The 18,108-nt window shown below is 39.1% G+C and overlaps 2 protein-coding genes across 4 annotated transcripts; both read right to left on the reverse strand.

The window, feature by feature from the left end:
* Positions 1 to 3,109: 3,109 nt before the first annotated feature.
* Positions 3,110 to 8,033, reverse strand: LOC133741031 (uroporphyrinogen-III synthase, chloroplastic). Of its 3 annotated transcripts, none has more exons than XM_062168966.1 (10): positions 7,801 to 8,033; positions 7,316 to 7,403; positions 6,950 to 7,016; positions 6,538 to 6,656; positions 5,930 to 6,019; positions 5,275 to 5,330; positions 4,595 to 4,680; positions 4,135 to 4,269; positions 3,642 to 3,692; positions 3,110 to 3,553 (listed from the first exon to the last, which is right to left on the reverse strand). In XM_062168966.1, the coding sequence occupies exons 1-9, from the start codon at positions 7,969 to 7,971 to the stop codon at positions 3,644 to 3,646; spliced, it is 861 nt and encodes a 286-aa protein (XP_062024950.1). In that variant the 5' UTR covers positions 7,972 to 8,033; the 3' UTR covers positions 3,110 to 3,553; positions 3,642 to 3,643. The 3 variants fall into 3 exon arrangements, with proteins under 3 accessions (XP_062024950.1, XP_062024949.1, XP_062024948.1); XM_062168965.1 differs by having other exon boundaries at positions 3,110 to 3,561; positions 5,930 to 6,025; positions 7,801 to 8,032; XM_062168964.1 differs by having other exon boundaries at positions 5,930 to 6,025; positions 7,801 to 8,031.
* A 2,140-nt stretch (positions 8,034 to 10,173) lies between these two features.
* Positions 10,174 to 14,037, reverse strand: LOC133738312 (polyadenylate-binding protein RBP47-like). Its single transcript, XM_062165825.1, has 6 exons — positions 13,389 to 14,037; positions 11,799 to 12,267; positions 11,323 to 11,390; positions 11,113 to 11,243; positions 10,928 to 11,024; positions 10,174 to 10,635 (listed from the first exon to the last, which is right to left on the reverse strand). Exons 1-6 carry the CDS (start codon positions 13,740 to 13,742, stop codon positions 10,465 to 10,467), a joined length of 1,290 nt encoding a protein of 429 aa, XP_062021809.1. The 5' UTR covers positions 13,743 to 14,037; the 3' UTR covers positions 10,174 to 10,464.
* Between the last annotated feature and the right edge of the window lie 4,071 nt (positions 14,038 to 18,108).

The raw sequence follows: 18,108 nt of genomic DNA on the forward strand, positions 1-18,108 counted from the left end.
ACGAAGAAAAGTAAGAACCAAGAATTGGTTCGAGGAGCTGCACATGCGCCTCATAGCGCCATGATTGTGCAAAGATAGGCCATACATGGCCAGTGCCGCCCACCCCCTGCGGCAAATACATGGCATTGACGCCATAAACTCTTCTATCTACTTCTCAAGTCTATTGTGACACTATGGCTTCACCAAAACCTTTATTGGTTGATTATAAAGCCCATGTTTCGTTCTGTAAAGCCTGTTATTTAGGATTGAGACCATCCTATGCAAAGGAGATTGAGGAAATAATTCCATTCTCACAAAGAATCTAAGGGAATTCTATGGATTTGATCAACCAACTTGCGGACCATATAGATGTTTTATGGTGTTGGTTGATACGCAAACACGCTGGTCACGTGTTGTGCCATTATCCACTCGTAATGCTGCTTATACTGCACTCCTAGCACATAACATATGGCTACGGGCTCACTACCCAGATCATCTCATTCAGTCAATTTGACTTGATAATGCTAGAGAGTTTACATCGACAATTTTCGATGACTATTGCATATCATTGGATATTGATATCAAGTATCATATTCCCATGTACACACCCAATTGGTCTCGCGGAAAAGCCACCATTAAACGACTACGATGGTAGCCCGGACATTGGTAATGCGCACCAATATTTCCGCTTGGGTTATGCAATATCGCATGCAGCTATGCTAATTCGTCTACGACTCATAGCAGCCACTCAACTTTTATTTGCGTTACAGCTAGTGACTGGGTTCAAGTCTAATATCTCGTATTTATGCATATTTGAGTGTGCGGTTCATGTGCCAATTGCGCCGCCACAGCGCATCAACATGAGTCATTGCAACGAATGCATATATATATAAGTCCGCTACGTAGAACCCTTGACAGGCGATCTCTATTTCGCTGGATTTGCGAATTGTCACTTTGATGAGACAGTCTTCCCGTCGTTAGGGGGAGATTAGAACGTCAATGTTCAACAGGAAAGACAGGAATTGTCGTGGTCTGTCCCCACTATGTCTCATCTTGATCCCCTAAAAGTGACGAGATCACATATACCTGCTGCAAACATGCCTGCAAGGATTGATGTCCCCATAAGAGGACATGGTGTCACCCAGAGAAGATGGGTACGGCACCACCACCATGGATGGTGGTATGGTGACGCCACAAGGTGGCATAATGGCGTCATAGGCCATGGGTTCCGCTAGAGAGCGTAGGAGACCCATAGGTTCGATGGATTCTCGCCCTAAGAAGAGAGCGAGTTTGGCACAACTTGATCCATTGATCATTGATACTCAAAATCCGTCTCATGAGAATATTTTGGATTGTGGTTATGTCCAAGAGACATCATTGGGGGACGCCTCAATGTTAGAACCAATTCCTGATAATATAGAGATCTCTACGAACTACACTAGTGTACATGATCGAGGACGTGGAATTATTGAGACCAATGACATTGAACCTTACTCCGTTGAAGAATGCCAACGTAGAGAAACTTGGCCTAAATGGAAAGATGCGATCCAGGTTGAATTGGATTCACTAACGAAGAGGAAGGATTTCGGGCCTGAGATGCCAACACCTCCTAATATCAAACCTATTGACATTAACAGGTCTTCGTTAGATAGCGTGATGAGGAAAAGAGATGGCAATCTCACCTTATGGCGCAAGGTTTCTCACAACGCCCTGGAATCGACTACGAGAAGACATATTCTCTCGTAATGGATGTCATTGCACTCCACTACCTTGTCAGTTTGGTAGCTTCCAAATAACTGAACATGCAGCTTACGAATGTGGTCACTACGTATCTTTATGAGGATCTAGATACGGAATATAATGAAGGTTCTTGTGGACTTCATTTACCCAAGTCAAGTGGCTTTAGACCACGGAGCGCATTTGCAACGAGGTTGAAATGCTCACTAAAGTGACTACTTGATTGGGAAGGGATATGATGAACTATGCCCACGCGTTTCCATGACAAGTTCCGGATTTGCAATTGTCGCGGTTTATGTTGATAAACATAATTGGAACCCTTGAGAGTTAAGGGAAACCGCTGAACACCTGAAATCCAAGTTTGAGAGGAAGGACCTTGGGAGAACACGGTTTTGTCTAGATTCAGAACTTGTATACCGTGTCAATAGGTATTTTGATAAAGTCAAAGATGCACTCCCATGGTCGTCCGTAGTCTTGGCCCTAAAAGGGATCCGTTTCGTCCCAGGGATGATGACGAAGACGTGTTAATAACAGAAGTGCTTACTTATGTACAATAGGCGCATTATTGTACTTAGCACAATACAAGACCGGACACCTCAATTGTTATGAACTTGTTGGCTAGATATAGCCCCGTGCCAACGCAACACCATTTAGATTGGTATAAAGACAATCTTTCGATATTTGAGAGGTACGATTGATATGGGCTTGTTCTATCCCTACAGAGAAAAGAGATAACGGAAGTGTGGGATCGGACCCCACAAGGCAAAATGCCACCTTCTGTGCTCCTCCTCCCCTCCATCAAAATGACAACAGGCACTTCTAAATATTGAAGTGAACCAAATCCGATCTGAGGATAATGTAGCAGACTTATTTACTAAGTCGTTACCAAAATCCACCTTCGAGAAACATGTGAAGAGCATCGGATTAAGGAAGTTATCCGAACTCCCATGATTGTAGCAATCAGGGGGAGATATTGACATCAGGGGGAGGTATGATGTCTACATGTTCGATCTCGAAGAGTGAAGGACGTGTTGTGCTCTTTTTGTCCTTCGACCAGGGTTATTTTTGTCCCACAGGGTTTTTGTTACCTGGCAAGGTTTTTAACGAGGCAACAATGAAAGCGTCATCACCAAGTTTGAGCGGCACAAGGGGGAGTGTTGAAGGATATCGACATAATGTGTGCCTCTACAAACTAGGGTTAGAGTTGTAATAGGAAAGTACCCTAGGTATACTAATTGTATTTCGATTCTGTTACCTTTTGTGTACTCTGTAAACTCCCTATATAAAGGGCTCCTATTATCAATAATAAACAATTCTATTCTCCTACAACACCTTTGTTATTTTTAAAAGAATAGGCAGTATCGGACTCCAAAAGTAAAAAAGAGTACTGTCATTGAAAGTAAAGCAAGCTTCCATTATGATCATTAAATGTACAACGCTAGAAAGAAGAAATTCTTCCTTTTATCTAACAAAGAAATTTTACATGTAGCCAGTTCACCAAACAGGATAGCAAAATTGATGTTAAGGTCAACATGGTAATGTTAAAAGAAATATACATACAAATAAGAGTAGGCCTTCTTTCTAAATATGATCTCAATACAGTGACTTCACAAACGTCAAAGAAAGCTCTGCCGAATGAAGATGATCCGAGATTCTGGGTGTCACATATCTCCACATCTTTCTGTCCTGCAGCTTGAAAATATTTTGTCCTTGTTTTGCATCTAGTTTGTGCTGAAGCTGTGAAATTTCACATTTCATGTGTTTGTTCGTGCTCCCTCAACTGTGCACCAGTTACCTCTTCATCAGTCTGCCCCTGCCGCCAAGAAAACTGGACAGACTGCTCTTCTAACATAAGCACAGGAAAAAAACAATGTTAGCTTAACTAAATTTAGAAGAAAAAAGGTTACCAGAAAAGAAAACATCACCTCTACAAATGGACATTTGCTCCCAATGCTTCAACAATGCTATCCACCCATCTATCATCCAAAAAAAAAATTACATTACGAAAAAAAAAGCTTCAAGGAAGCATCTCAGAGTAGCATACTACAAGTCCAAAACAATCATCACGGACAACATCTGATATGAGAAAATCAAGACCATGGGAATTATAGAAGCATGCTTGAATTCACCATTTCGAATAGAGCAAATGATAATGAATGCCTTAGGGAATGGACATAATGTCAATCTCAAAATCAATTGTCAGTACAGCTGATATTGTTTTATAATACAAACCAGTAGTCTACTGCTGTCTTGATATATAAAGTAAAGAAACTGGGATTTTAGCAATTTAAGTTTGTCATTCAGACAAATTAGGTGATGAAAACTGTTAAACTGCCCACCAATTTATTTCAGGAAAAGAGGTTAGAAATGTGAATATTACCCTTCAAGAGGAAAAGAGGTTAGAAATGTGAATATTACCCTTCAAGACCTGGTTGCACTGGATAGTAAACATTTCTCAAGCCTAATCTCCTAGCAGCCTTGGCAGTTGTCTCACCAATACAGGCAACCGAATTGTTCCATTGCTCAGACTCAGAAATAAGATTGACCCAAGCACTGTTCCAGTCGAGATATACAAGCTCAAATTAGGTAATACTGTCTTTCTAGAAATCTTTTCTTCACCTAGATAGCTCAAATTTTGAAAATGATGAAAATAAATATGTATTCAAATATTTTCAAGACATCAGCAGATGCTCAAAAGTTGGTGAATGGAAATGTATAGAAGTATTCAACTAAGTCAGTGAATGGCAGAGTTCAAATTAAGAATGGACTCAACGATTGAGACTATAGTCTCCAGAGAAATTACACTGTATAAGGAGCTCAGAGAAAATTATACACAAGTAATATTGAAAAGGAAAAAGAATAGCAACGAGTTACTTACTGAACTGCAGAAGGAGAAGCAACTGCAACAACAGGGGCAGAAAGAGCCTGCTTCAAAACCATTTGATCGACGTGGTCAACAGGTCCCTAGAGAATCATGTTGTAATTGAATTAAATTATTAACTATCAAAAGAGTGTTCATGTAAGATTGTAACCCTGGAAGCTAAAACAAAAAGGTTCAGACAAACACATCAAAGTCCAACGTCCACATTAGACTATAGTGATTGAGAGAAGAACAGGATGCCTGCTATTTTCTGACTAACATGAGGATCAACCATAGTGAATTAATATACAGATGTACTACAGCTCTGGCTCCACACCACTGTCACAGTATAACCTAACCCATATACTAATAAAATCATACCATCTTCGACATATTTATAGAAAAATAAATTCAGGAAATAGAGTGACCAGAGTATATTATTACAATAAGAAAACAGTCTAATGAACATGAATGATGTGCTAAAATTTACAGTAGACAAGTGCTGCAAGTAACAAAACATTGAATGAAAAAAAAGGTGCAATTATCTTCAGTGGACTTCAAGAGCAACACATAGATAAGATGGCAGACAATGATAAGAACAAATTCATGGACACATCAAACCAAAATATGAATAATACATTACTTAGAACCCATATAACGAGAACTGTAACTAGATGCCTAAAGATAAGTTACCATACCGTGGTGTACGTATTTAGCCTTGTGACCTCAAATCCACGATTGGACAGGCCTTCCTCTGAAACAAATATGCCCAAATGAGATGGTAAAACAAAATAGAAATGCTGAAAACTGATACGCAAAAACAGTAAGATTACATTCTGAGATTAATGAGTTCCATTTAGATATGAGTTCCATTCAGACAGTAATGTTTCATTCTGAAGATCATGAATTCCATTTAGATATGAGTTTGATTTAGAGAGTATGATTACATTCTGAAGAAATTAGAAAATAAGATTACACATGACAGGACACAGGAACTTTTGAAATTTAATTATTTCTCAGTTAGCATTATGGTTGACACCTGAGCATATATTTCTCTTTATCTACTATTACATTTAAACTCACTATTAAGATAGATGAAGATCCACATTACAAATTTAAATGCAGAGCAATCTCCTGTCTATGAAAGAGAAAATACAAAATGCATCATGTGCTCCACAACCAAAGAGATTTTAATCCAAACTGCTGTTTTCATAAATGCCAGACTGTTCATAGATCCTGTATTTCAATGTTCATTACAAAAATGCATCTAATTTTCACTACTTTTGTACTCCAAAGACTGTTCACTGTGTGACTTGTGTGTTTGCACTCATACTGATTGAAGCATTCACTTACCAATCTCATTGCCAGCTTTTGCAGAAGCAGGATATAGGACTGTGCATTTGTCTTTCCTATTCTTAGGGAGCTCTGAAGCCAAAACCTTGCCTGTTGCTGAACATTACAGTTTACAAAAGAAAACGTGGGCAATGATTAAAAGCCAATACTGAATCAAAAAGAAAAGAGACCAGTGATCCCACAAGATTGGTTGATCTTGAACAAAAGAAAATAACAATAAACCAATTAGTGCAAATGCATAGATTCTATCGTCTCACATCCAAGTAAAAGAACGCGAGACAAATATCAGGATGCAGAGCTATCCCTGATGTAGCAACTAAGTACCACCAAAATGAAGTAGCTGAAAAGCCACCTAGATGTATTGAAATCAAACTAAGCAATCCAAAATCCATCAGGTTTTAATAGCATCTAACTTCAGCACAATCGATGCATTTTCATTTGGAGAAATTTCAATTTAATAGTATTCTCCAGTGTTTTCCAAATAGTCTTAATGTCATGATGTTTCTTTTTGGGTCCTCTGAGTGACTGAAGGAAGCATAAGAGGTGGCACTACGATTTGTACAGAATTAGATGCTTGCCTAAGTAATGTAGAAGCACGACATAACTACCTTTTGATGGCACAAAGGCAAGACTGAGGGAGTTCTTTGATGACTGCAGTACTTGCTCAAAGACACTTGCTGTACCAGCCCCGACGACACCAACCTTAACAGTTGGAGTTCCGGCAGCCCTAAAGACCAAAAAGAAGCTTGCTGTCATTTTGGAGAATAGAAATGATCCAAAATGATCATGGACTTGAAGCAAAGATTAGGCAAGATGTGCTAATCAAAGATTATACTGATTTTGGGGTGTAGAGGTGAACTTGAAGCAAAGAAAAGATTCATACAGAGTGAGCAATGACATAAAAAAGACACACTAGTACAGCTTAAAGAAACCTGAAGCTACAAGTTTAAATTAAAGCTGCAGAAGAAATCTTTAAATGCAAAATGGCCAGATTTCTAGTTAGAAAGTTGTATCCCTTACTTCCATGACTCCAAAAAGACTGAACCAGCTTCAGGGGAAGTTATGACAATCCAGTCAAACGCAGTATCTGTTGCCAACACGGAGCATTAAAAAAGAATGTTAGTCGCAAACAGTATCCCCAGTTGTTTGAATAATGCAACGTGAGCACATATCAAACTTGGTGACAGAACTGAAAACGCTTGTGCTTAACAGCTGTTCTTACATTTATCCCAGGAAAGAACGGAGATTCATGACAAAGATCTTAAAATCAACCCAAAACACTGCCTTAACCATGTCCAATATGATGGCACAAACTATGGCATTGCTCCGCTTCAAAAAAAAAAAAAAAAAAAAAAAAAAAAAGGGGACAACAGTTGAAGAAATTACCAGTCAATACAGTAGAAAGCCTATCTCGATCAGGCTCGCGTGTATGCTGGATGAGGGGAAGCTCCAAACAGCTGATTCCCTGCTTCGCCTGTACTCGAACAAATCAAAATTCCATCACAACTCCACAGCCACTTGCTATAATTGCACACACACACATAAACACAGAGATTACACATATACAAATGCAAATGCATAGATACACACAGACACATCTATAGTCTTCAACTGTGTCTATCTGGATAAGATACGTCAATTACTACTCTAAAATGTGAAAAGTTACGATCACCCTGCACAAGAAATCACACAACTGAAATTCCAATGCCACAGCAATCTATAAGATTGAAATTCGGAAATGAAAAAAAAACAGTGGAACGAAATGTAGAACCCTAGAAATCCAAAAAAGAAGGCAAAATTGCAATAATTGAAGAAAATCACAGACATTTGTGAGCAAAAAAAAAAAAAAAATGGCATGATAATTATATTACCAGAGAGGTGATGAGTTTGGCATTCTTGCCGCGCTCTCTGGTGACGACGACTTTCGGCGGCTGCGAATTTGAAGTCGTCGAGGTAGCTTGGATTGAAAAAGCACAAGGAAGAAAGATTCGCCGGTGAATTAGAGGACAAGAAGAGGAAGAGGAAAGGGAAATCTGTGCCATTGGAAACGTGTTGCCACGCAGAGGGACACCTATTACTAATTGAAGTACGTCTCATTATTTTATTCATTTCCTAGTTATCAACTTATCATTATTCATTAACGGCCAGTGCAGCACGAGTGGGCCGGTTTAGAGGTGACACATGCATCTCCGTCACTTCCTGCTTTCCAAAGGATGAAGAAATGTGGGAACAAATTTGAACCGAAACTTATGGAGGATTTGACAGGTAACATGATCTATTTTCTTTTGGGGGTGTGTGTCATGGAGAAACTTGGATTGCGTTTTATATTCACTTACAGCGAATTTCTAAATTTTTTTAACTGATGACAATTTTTTTTTTTTTATGTTTCAAATTTTTAAGAGAAACGAGAAAATTTCTCTGTTTTAAGTAAGAGAGATTGTCTTCACTCAATTGACGAATTTATCACCGGCTTTTCATATGGATTGTCTTGTTATAACCACTGCAGCATTTGAATTTCTTCACATTGATGATCAGTAAGGGTTATAAGATCGTCCAACGCTGTATATTTACAAATTCGACCCCTCAACTCAAGGTTATCCCAAGCAGTGATATAGGTAGAAAACGAACAGGAATTGCTGACCCTGCGTGCCCATATATATAGTATCAATCTGCTTCCTGCTGGGCTAAATATTGTTCCCCATGTGTCCCAAACGGCCAACCCAACAATGGGGTGCTGTGCGCCCTACGGTTCCAACACTTTTCCAGCTTACATTTTATTCTATTTTATATGCAGGTGTTCTGCTTTGTGAGCCTCCAGTCGGCTGATCTTTGCTGCTTAGATTTGATTAGACTCTCAACCTATGAGTAGTACAGAGTAATAATATAAGCTTGGGACCTGCACAGTGATGATGATATTCGTTGTATGGTATCATCAGCACATGCCACCCACATTGTTCTACAACTCAATTCGCTTTCTTAAAAGATCAGACAATTAACCACTGCAAATGGCCTAGTGATTCTTGTCTAGTTGGGTGTGCTCCCCAACCTAGGTTCGAACCCCGAAACTGTCAAAATGGCCAGACACTGTGCTGCAATGCACAGTTGGAGCATTTCACATGCGCCGAATGGGTTTATCTTGGGTCTAGGAAGCCTTTGGGTTCCCCTTGACAAAGTCAAAAAAAAAAAATCAGACAATTAACGGGGCTTCAGATCATGGAGCTTGCGATTCAGATGAGATTTATGCCACGAGTACCAAGCACTTGCAGAAAGAGTAGGGTTTAAGAGCAAGTGCACCCGTAATCAAGAAAAGGCAAAGTCGAGAAGTCAAGAATTCGACCAGTCAAGTTACTATTCACTGCCACTGGACATAGGTTTGCACCCGTTTTTTCCTTGCCCGGTCAATACTGTTCACTTTTTCCACTGTTCATCGTCGTTTTCACTGTTCATCAACTTTTCCACTGTTCATTTTTTAAACTTTTACCTATATAATCATACATATTAATTATATACCATCAGATCTTCACATCAATTGCAACCAACGGCCAAGATTAATTGACCGTTGGTTTTAAAATTCCAAAAGCCCAATAGATGACTGCCACGTCCCTCCCATTGGCGCTACGCGACAAAAATGGCGTCCCTCCCAGCAGCTCAGCGCCACGCGTCGTCAAGCTGTCGTCCACTTCCCTCCCTTGGCGCGTCGTCGTTTGCTGAGCTCCTCATCACGTCAGCCACGTGAAGGGCTGGGCTTGTGTGGCATGTCGGCTTGGTCGGGCAAGAAAATAGTCATGGAATCACTATTTCTTTGGCTGTAGTCATGAAGGGGTAATGTTTGCCCGGACAAGATTCCTCCGCTGCAAATTGCATTTCTCCCATGACCGGTCACCACATCAGCTTTTCTTGACTATGACCAGCCAAGGTCATACCCGTGCACTTGCTCTAAGCCCAACTAGAGCTTTATATTCTAGTAACCATTCTTTATCAAGAAGTACAAATGGGGTTTTAAGTGCAACCACAGCCCCAAACAAGGGTTTTTAGTAGGGTTCACTGAATCACACAGGTAAAAGAACTGGAATCCTACTTTCACCTTTCGGCAAATGCAGAAACTTGTCTACAGAGGAATGCTACTTGAAACTAAATAGCATCTGCTGGCTAGAACCATCTTATATTCTAGTATACCATTATTTACAGTACTCTTTGACAACTCTACTTGACCCTTTGAAGCACATAAACCACAAGACGTAAAATATGAGAAGTGCAAGCATTGACCCAAGAATTAAGTTTTGTGTTAAAATCACGTGATTCTAACCAAATGATCAACCAAATCCCTTACAAAACTACCTCAAGTTGTCAAAATTCAGTTCCGCTCCACAATTGGAGGGATTTTATAAGAATTCTAGAGCACCAAGCCAATTACAGAACTAGAAACTCTAGAGTCATCATGTCTCTACTAAAAGTCTAAAACTACTACTCCTTGCACCTCGCTCAGTTCACTCAATTCTTGGTAGCCACCAACACATAGGGGCAGCTTTCTCTTCTCAGCTTACTTGTTGTTGGTGGGTACCGTAAACAGGGTAAGCGCCATATGCAGCAGCTGCAGCATACATGCTTGGGTCATGTTGTGGTGGCAGAGCATAACCATAACCATCGTAAACAGGTCCTCCATAGTATGCCGCTCCTGCCCACTGGTTGCCGAAATCAGTTCTAAACTGTTACAAAATAAAAAAGAAGGGACATGCATAAATGAGTAATGAAACTGATGGCATAATAGAAGATAATGTATTCTAAGTTCTAACGAAACAAAATATCCTACTTGTCAATGTCACTCCAAAAAACCACATATAAGAAAGATGGTTTTACTTCTTAAAACAGCAGTAACTGTCACTCAAACTAAAACAAATAACAAGCCTTATTCCAAGTGAAGAACAGACCACTCCCACAACAAGCACAATAATGGTTGGGGTGTTTTCGGGACAGAAGGTTATAAGAAAGAAAGAATGCCTGCTTATTTGCTGGATTGCGACCCCATGAAAGTCGGACTGTTTGCTTGCCAATTACTGAGCCATTCAGTTTCGGCAATGCCTCCTCAGCATTATTTCTGTCACAAGAGGTCAAAACGGATCATATGATAACTTGTTAAATAGTGAGTAGCACTAATGTTGGACAGAGTATTACAAATGATTTACCTATTGGCAAATTGTACAAACCCACATCCTTTTCCAACTGGTATTTTAACAGAGACGATCTCGCCATACTGAGAGAAAGGCTGCCTGAGATCTTCATCAGTAACATTGGGATCAAGCCCTCCAACAAATATCTATTATTGACACACAAATCAGCCAAATGGAGAAAAGTAACCATTGGTTAAAACCATGAGAACCTCGAAGATTACTCACTGTTGTGTTTGTAGCATCTCCATCAGATTGGAACCCTTGGGCTGGTGTACCATTCAGAGCATACCCCCCTGCAATAACCGAGCAAAACTAAAGTGGATAAATAAAGATCATATTCACGCCATGGCTATGTAAATAACCATGTTTTGGAAGAGAAAATCACAAATAAAAAAATAAAAATAAAAACAAAAAACAGATCCAACTAAGAGAAAATACAGAGATGAACTGTGACTATTCAGAAAGGTATAAATATTAGTTATTGTGAAATGCATGGGAAAATCTGCTCCTTCTACCACAATGAAAACTTAAAGCGTGCAATGAACTTCTACCAATAGATAAAAAAAAATGTTACCAGTTATTTGCTTAACAGAGTTAATACTACACCCATTCATGCTCATGTAAAGTCTAACAACACATAAAAGATTTACCTCCAAATTAAGCTTCACTTCAAAATAGAAAACGCAAGTAGAACTAAATACCTTGCTGCTGATATCCAGATGATTTCCTAGGAGTTGCAGCACCAATACGCATAGGCCTGCTAGAACAATAAACACCATTCATTTCAGTCATAGCCTGTGACCTTTCATTCTCGTCGCCAAACCTCACAAAACCGTAGCCCTTTGAACGGCCAGTATTGGCATCAAAGACAACTTTTGCGGCTTTAACAGATGGATATTTACTAGAAAAAGTTTCGTGCAATAAACTATCTGTAACATCTGCAGCTAAGTCTCCTACAAAAATGGAAAGATCAGGAGCATTATCTGAACGCTTGTCACCCGTACTAAATGTTGCCCAGTTCAGACGGAAGGGCTGTTCCGTGTTAGGCATTAAAATTGCAGCATAGTTCTGTAGGACTTTCTCAGCTGTAGCATGTGAAAAGAATTCTACAAATCCATAGCCCTCTGATAAAAGAGTCTGCTTATTGCGGATAACCTTGATGGAGGCAATCTACATGATATTAGAAAAAAATGTAAGTGAAAAGGGGAACCCTCTTGTGTTATTAAAGAAATGGAGGCAATATGTAGCATTCCCGTTTAAATCAGTTCCGACAGGAACTACAACAAAAATCTTTTTTAAAACAGAACCTAGCTGTAAGGAGCTTGGCCCTTTAATTAATAGAGGAGGTGATAAATCAAAATTTCATAAGAACACGTAAAAAAAATGCAGCTTCAAAGAAACACATAATACTTAAATATACTCAACCAAGCCTTATTGAAGGCCAATACATCATAATTCTGATTTTATTCAGTGGAAATTAGAAGAGTTTCCTAACTTGGCATGCTCATCAAGTAAGACTTAATATCACATTATATAACTTAACTTTTGGACTGAGTACTAAAATATCCTTTACTTATGATATAGATTAATGGCATTAATCACCATTAGACAACAAAATTCACAAATAAGAGAAACACAACCTTTGGAGAGGGAAAAAAAAAAACTTAAAAATTTAGTTCTCATGCTTTTTCTTTTTTTTTTTTCAAAAACAAAATCTAAGTGCAAAATCATATATACTTTCACATCATGTTGCCTCTAACAGCCAAAAAGGGGGAAAAAGAAAGGTTCTTGCCTCAAAATACACTAAAGAACAAGGGCCAGAAAAGTCAGTGTTGCCATTCACAAACCCACCCAGGCCCCAAATGAACAACATTTCCAATAGCATATAATTAGAACCAACTGCACTTATTTTTTTCAGTTACAAGTGTTACTCTCACTACACCCATTCATATCCTCCTACTGGACTTTAATTACCAATTATGTCAAAAAAAATCCCTGTCCTGCTTTTTCAGTTTCACTCACAAACCTTCTACTTTTAACATTTTGTCAGGTCATATATATCATCATTCAGACAAATATTATCTGCTATAAAACTCAACCAAGTACAAAAACTAACAGAAACAGAAGAAAACCCTACAAACAATATTCAGAAGCAAACCCTAAGCAGAAAACTCTAAAGACCCAACATTTAATCTAACAAAAAAAAAGAACTACATATTAATTTTTCTTAATACAAAATCACCTTTCATATACGTATAATACAAAAAGCAAACAAAACAATATAAAAATACCTCGCCGGCGGAAGCGAAGCAGCTGTGGAGGTAATTCTCGTCCATCCAGTGGTGCAAATCGCCGACCCAGATGGTCTTGTTCTCGCCGCCGCCAGATCCCATCTGCTGCTGCTGCACGTGCTGCTGCGGGTGCTGCTGGTACTGGTGGTACGCCATGTAGTGTTGCGGCGGAGGCGCGTAATGCTGCGGTGGCATCATTTGGTGCTGCATTACCATCGCGGCCGTTGGGTACTGCATCGCCATCCACTGCTGCTGCGGCGGCTGCGGCTGCGACTGAGGCTGCGGCTGCTGACGTGGCTGAGTACTTTGCTCCTGTTGCTGCTGCAGGGAGGAATCCGAGCCGTTGGATTGCATCTCTCTCTCCCTCCAAACACACAAAGCCTTGCTCTTGAAACTTAAGGATTCAACGAATCTGAAAGAGAGTTAGGGAGTTGCAGAGAGAAGAGGAGAGAGGGTTTCCGAATCTGGGGGTTTAGAGAAAGTAAAACAAGGGGAGGGGGCGGGGGCTTGGGGGGGAGGGATTTATTTTGAGGATGACGGATTCATGGGTTTGCTTCGAAAAACGCGGTTGTAGTTTCAGCCATCGGATGAAACGGTGAGGGCTTATCTCTACCGTCGAATCCACACACCAAAAGTGAGATGAGGTTACACCCCAAGTGAGGTGAGGTTAGACACTGTTGTGGTTTTGTTAATCCGCCGCCACCTGCTTTTGGTTTTTGGTTTTGCCCTCGAGTACCATAACAATTTTTCTTTTTCTTTTTCTTTTTCTTTTTAGTTTTCTAGGGCTTTCGTTAGATTCTGGTCTTTTTAACCTTCACCAGCGTGACGTCACGAGATCTTTTTCAGTTTCAGTGAGAATTAATTGCCGTGAAAAAATCCTGGTTTTTACCGAAAATGGATGCGTACGGGGTGAGGGAACCAGAGCGGAGGATCTTTAAGGTTCACTCTTTATCAGGAAACTCGATCAGGTAGAATAAGAAGTTGCTTTCTGGCTTTTTTTGCCCTGAAGGATATACGGGACCAAAAATATACTATAAAATCAAATATTTTAATTGCCCATTCCGGGAACGTTAATGTACGCAGCTCAATGATTTTGTCTTCAAAATGCCAATAATACCCTTCATTTCATTTCAGGTCAGATGGCTAACTTGAGTGAAAGCAATAGATTAGGGTTAAAGACAAAGAGGGTATTTTCGGGATTATAAGATGAAAAATGCCCAAATACACGACTAAGTTAAGATTGTGACTGGCAACATGGATTAATCATCAATCCATGCATAGTCCCATTTCATTTGAGGCGCAGAATTAAATATACCATCATCAACAGTTTTTTTTTTTTTTTTTTGAGAGAAAACTGATTCATTCATTTTTTTTTTTTACTTTGTCAAGGGGAACCCAAATGTTTCCTAGGCCCAAGATAAACCCCTTCAGCGCGTATGAAATGCTCCAACTGTGCATTGCAGCACAGTGTCTGGCCACTTTGACAGCTTTGAAGTTCAAACCTAAGTTGGGGAGCACACCCAACTAGGCAAGAACCACTAGGCCACTTGCAGTGGTTATTCATTCATAAGAACACATGTACTTCTTTTTCTTTTTGTTACAAGAAGAGAACACACAACTGTAACTCATGTATTTTCTTTTTCTTTTTCTTTTTCTTTTTCTTTGTTATAAAAATATCTTCATTAATAATTGATGAATGTTGAAAGTGAAAGTTGTGGTCTCATTGATATCTTTACTTTGATAGAACCTAAAAAGGACAAAAATAATAATTAAGGGAAGAAAAAAAAGAACGAAATTCACACTCCATGTAAAATCAACACTCATTCTTTCCTCCTTTTTTTTTTGTTGAATTTCTTATAAACAGATAAAATTTAAGTTACTAAAAAATGAAACATGAAGTGTGGATTGTAAAATAGGGAGTGTGCATTTTACTCCGGACAATTCTTAGGTTCACCCCTAGGGTAGACGAGCATATTCACTCCATTGTCGATTAACATACTTTTACTTAATAGATTTATGATCCAACAGTCCATATCTTAAATTAGCCTTTAAAGATCATCTCTATAAAAAATCATTCGAATCAGAAATCGTTTAATTATCTAATTGAATCAAATAAATGGATGGTTCTAGCAACACTTACTACTATTATGATGAACCGTCCATGTATTTCATAGAAATGAATAACCAAAAGATTTTCAATTTGATTGATTTTTTACAGAGCTAATCTTTGTATTACGTTATATAACATGAATTGTTGGATTAGAAAATTATAAAGTTATTATGCATTAATCACAAGTGAGGGCGAATATGTTTATTCACCCAAGGGGTGAACCTAAGAATTGTCTTTTTACTCCCCAAAGAAAATAATATCACACTGTATCGAATTATGGTGATGACACCCCGGCCTTAAAAGGTTTGTGATCAAAATCTTCATACACCCTTAAAAGACAGTTGCAATAGCTTTTGCATGAATTTCCAAAGGAGTACCTACTCCTACTCCTTGTGAAAATTTACACAATTGATTAAAAGGAAGACGTTAAACAATGATGAGTACCTACTCCTACTCCTTGTGAAAATTTACACAAATGATGAGCTTGACCGCAAAACAATGAAATATATAGGTTTGTGATCAAAATCATCATACACGTTAAACCAAATATTAATTCATACAATGTGATACTGTTAGTAATAAATAAATAAATAAAAGCCCAAAAAGTGATTCTATGTGTACGTATGAAAGATAATCCAACTTTATTAAGTGAGAAATTTCATACAATTGGACGACAACCAAATACACAGAGGAAAGGAAACAATATATATTACATAGCGCCTGCTCGGATAACTAATTAAGATCATCATATATACTCCACGTACGGAGACAAGCTCATACAAATTTAACACCCAACTTATTCAACTATAGTCATAGGTTCATGCTCTCATATGATTACAGTTCACGTACAGTAATCATGAACTTGGAACCATATAAGACTAGTATAGTGGATTAGGTTTACTGGTTTAGCTCTACTGTTGCTGGTTCAACAGAATGACCATGACCATGACCAGCACCAGGACTGTGACCTGGTTCTGTGGGTCTGTAATCATCGACTTTTGCAACATTGCCGACTATACTAGGAGTACTACTACTAGTACTGTCATCACCTATTGCGGGTGGCAGTACTGGTACAGAATCTGCTGCAGCTTCTAACAGGTACCGCCGCAGCAGATGGTAATTCAGACTATTGTTTCCATCTGTTGTTTTCAACAGCCTTTCTTCAGTTGAAATGACTCCATAAGAGAGAACTATGAAAAAAAGAAAAACACCGGAAAACAGAAGCTTATTGACAATGGCTGCCATGAGAGAAATTCAGCGTATTAGAAAGCTGATGAGAAGCTAGAGAAGGCAAATTAATAAGACAGAGAGAGAGAGAGAGAGAGAGAGTGAGAGGAGCGAGAGGTGGTGCTGTGCCTCCAACTGAATGTGATGAAGAGTATTTATAGAGTTTAGATGAGACTTGGCATGGTATGGTGAAGCGAAATTCTTCATATACTGTATGAGCAAAGTCAAAGTGTAAATGTAAATGGGGAATGATTACACCCTCCAAGATTCTCCTTAGAGTTTTTGGAGAATCTGCTCCTGCAATAGTACTTGCATGTGCCATGCATGCAACTCTAGCTAAGCCAGCTAGCTGTATATATGAACGAATCAAAATGTTAATGGTTGAACTGATGGTGTCAAAACATCGATGATCAAGCCACTAGTCGCACCCTGATGAGACGTTTCTGGTACGAACCCAACAGAGTTGACCTTAAATAGTATAGTATCTGCCTCTCGGATGCTTTTTCTGGTAGGTTAACAAAGTTGAGTGGGCAACTAGGAATCAATCTGCAAGTAGTAGCACTAAAATAGTATGTGTGAAATTCATTCACCAAAAAGATGTATGAGTGGTTAATTTAGGGGAGTGAAATTTTCACTCCGCATTTTACAATCCACAATCCACACTCCGTGTTTCCTTTTTTAGTATCTTAAATTTTGTCATTTTGTAATATGGGTTGTAAACTATATGATGTTAAGTACTGAAAAATGATGAGTTTTTCTATTGGGACCTCTAAATTTTCTCACTTGACCTCCATCTCTTTTTTTTTTTTTTTTTTTTTTGAGGGAAATGGAATCAGGTTCCAGATATATTACGACGTCACTGCGTCAAGCGAGAGGGTTTCACGAAACCACTCATAATACAAGTTCAAGCACAATACAGACTGCACAAAGCAGCCAAAATCTCCTAACCAAAGACTAAAAACCTAAAGGAACTGCAAGGAAAAATAAAACTCCCCAATCCTACACCATCCAAGAATGAAGCATTCAAGAGACAGATATAGGACTAGGAAATGAAATGCAAAAACAAAAACCCGAAACAAGAGAAAGACAAAAGAAAGATAAAAATGCAAACCTACACAACCCGAAACAAAGCAACTATAATGAAGCATTAACGCCTGAAGACCCAATGGTGTACGTCTCTGCAAACATCATAGCCAAAGCTTCGTCGGGTCAATGTAGGTCTACAACCCTAGCCCTCTTGAGGAAGGGCATTCAGCTCCTCCGAAGACGACCCCCCAACATCCACCCCTGAGATGGGTGTAGACTTGGGCTTGTTCCGACGACCGCGTGGTCAGCCCTTCTTCTTTGGAAGTTTCCCATCAGTGACTGGGACCTCAACTAAGC

This window comes from Rosa rugosa, chromosome 3 (assembly GCF_958449725.1).
Source record: "Rosa rugosa chromosome 3, drRosRugo1.1, whole genome shotgun sequence".
Taxonomy (NCBI): Eukaryota; Viridiplantae; Streptophyta; class Magnoliopsida; order Rosales; family Rosaceae; genus Rosa; species Rosa rugosa.

Bases quoted from the DNA above. Each gene is read 5' to 3' on its own strand.
- LOC133741031 (XM_062168965.1), bottom strand. From the start codon at position 7,971: ATGGCACAGATTTCCCTTTCCTCTTCCTCTTCTTGTCCTCTAATTCAC. The intron at 7,404-7,800 runs GTAATATAATTA...GTTCGAGTACAG, and splicing joins CCAAACTCATCACCTCTCTG to GCGAAGCAGGGAATCAGCTG. The intron at 4,681-5,274 runs GTATGGTAACTT...ATGATTCTCTAG, and splicing joins GGCTAAATACGTACACCACG to GGACCTGTTGACCACGTCGA.
- LOC133738312 (XM_062165825.1), bottom strand. From the start codon at position 13,742: ATGCAATCCAACGGCTCGGATTCCTCCCTGCAGCAGCAACAGGAGCAA. The intron at 12,268-13,388 runs GTATTTTTATAT...AATATCATGTAG, and splicing joins GCTTCGCTTCCGCCGGCGAG to ATTGCCTCCATCAAGGTTAT. The intron at 10,636-10,927 runs GCATTCTTTCTT...ATTTTGTAACAG, and splicing joins GCAATCCAGCAAATAAGCAG to TTTAGAACTGATTTCGGCAA.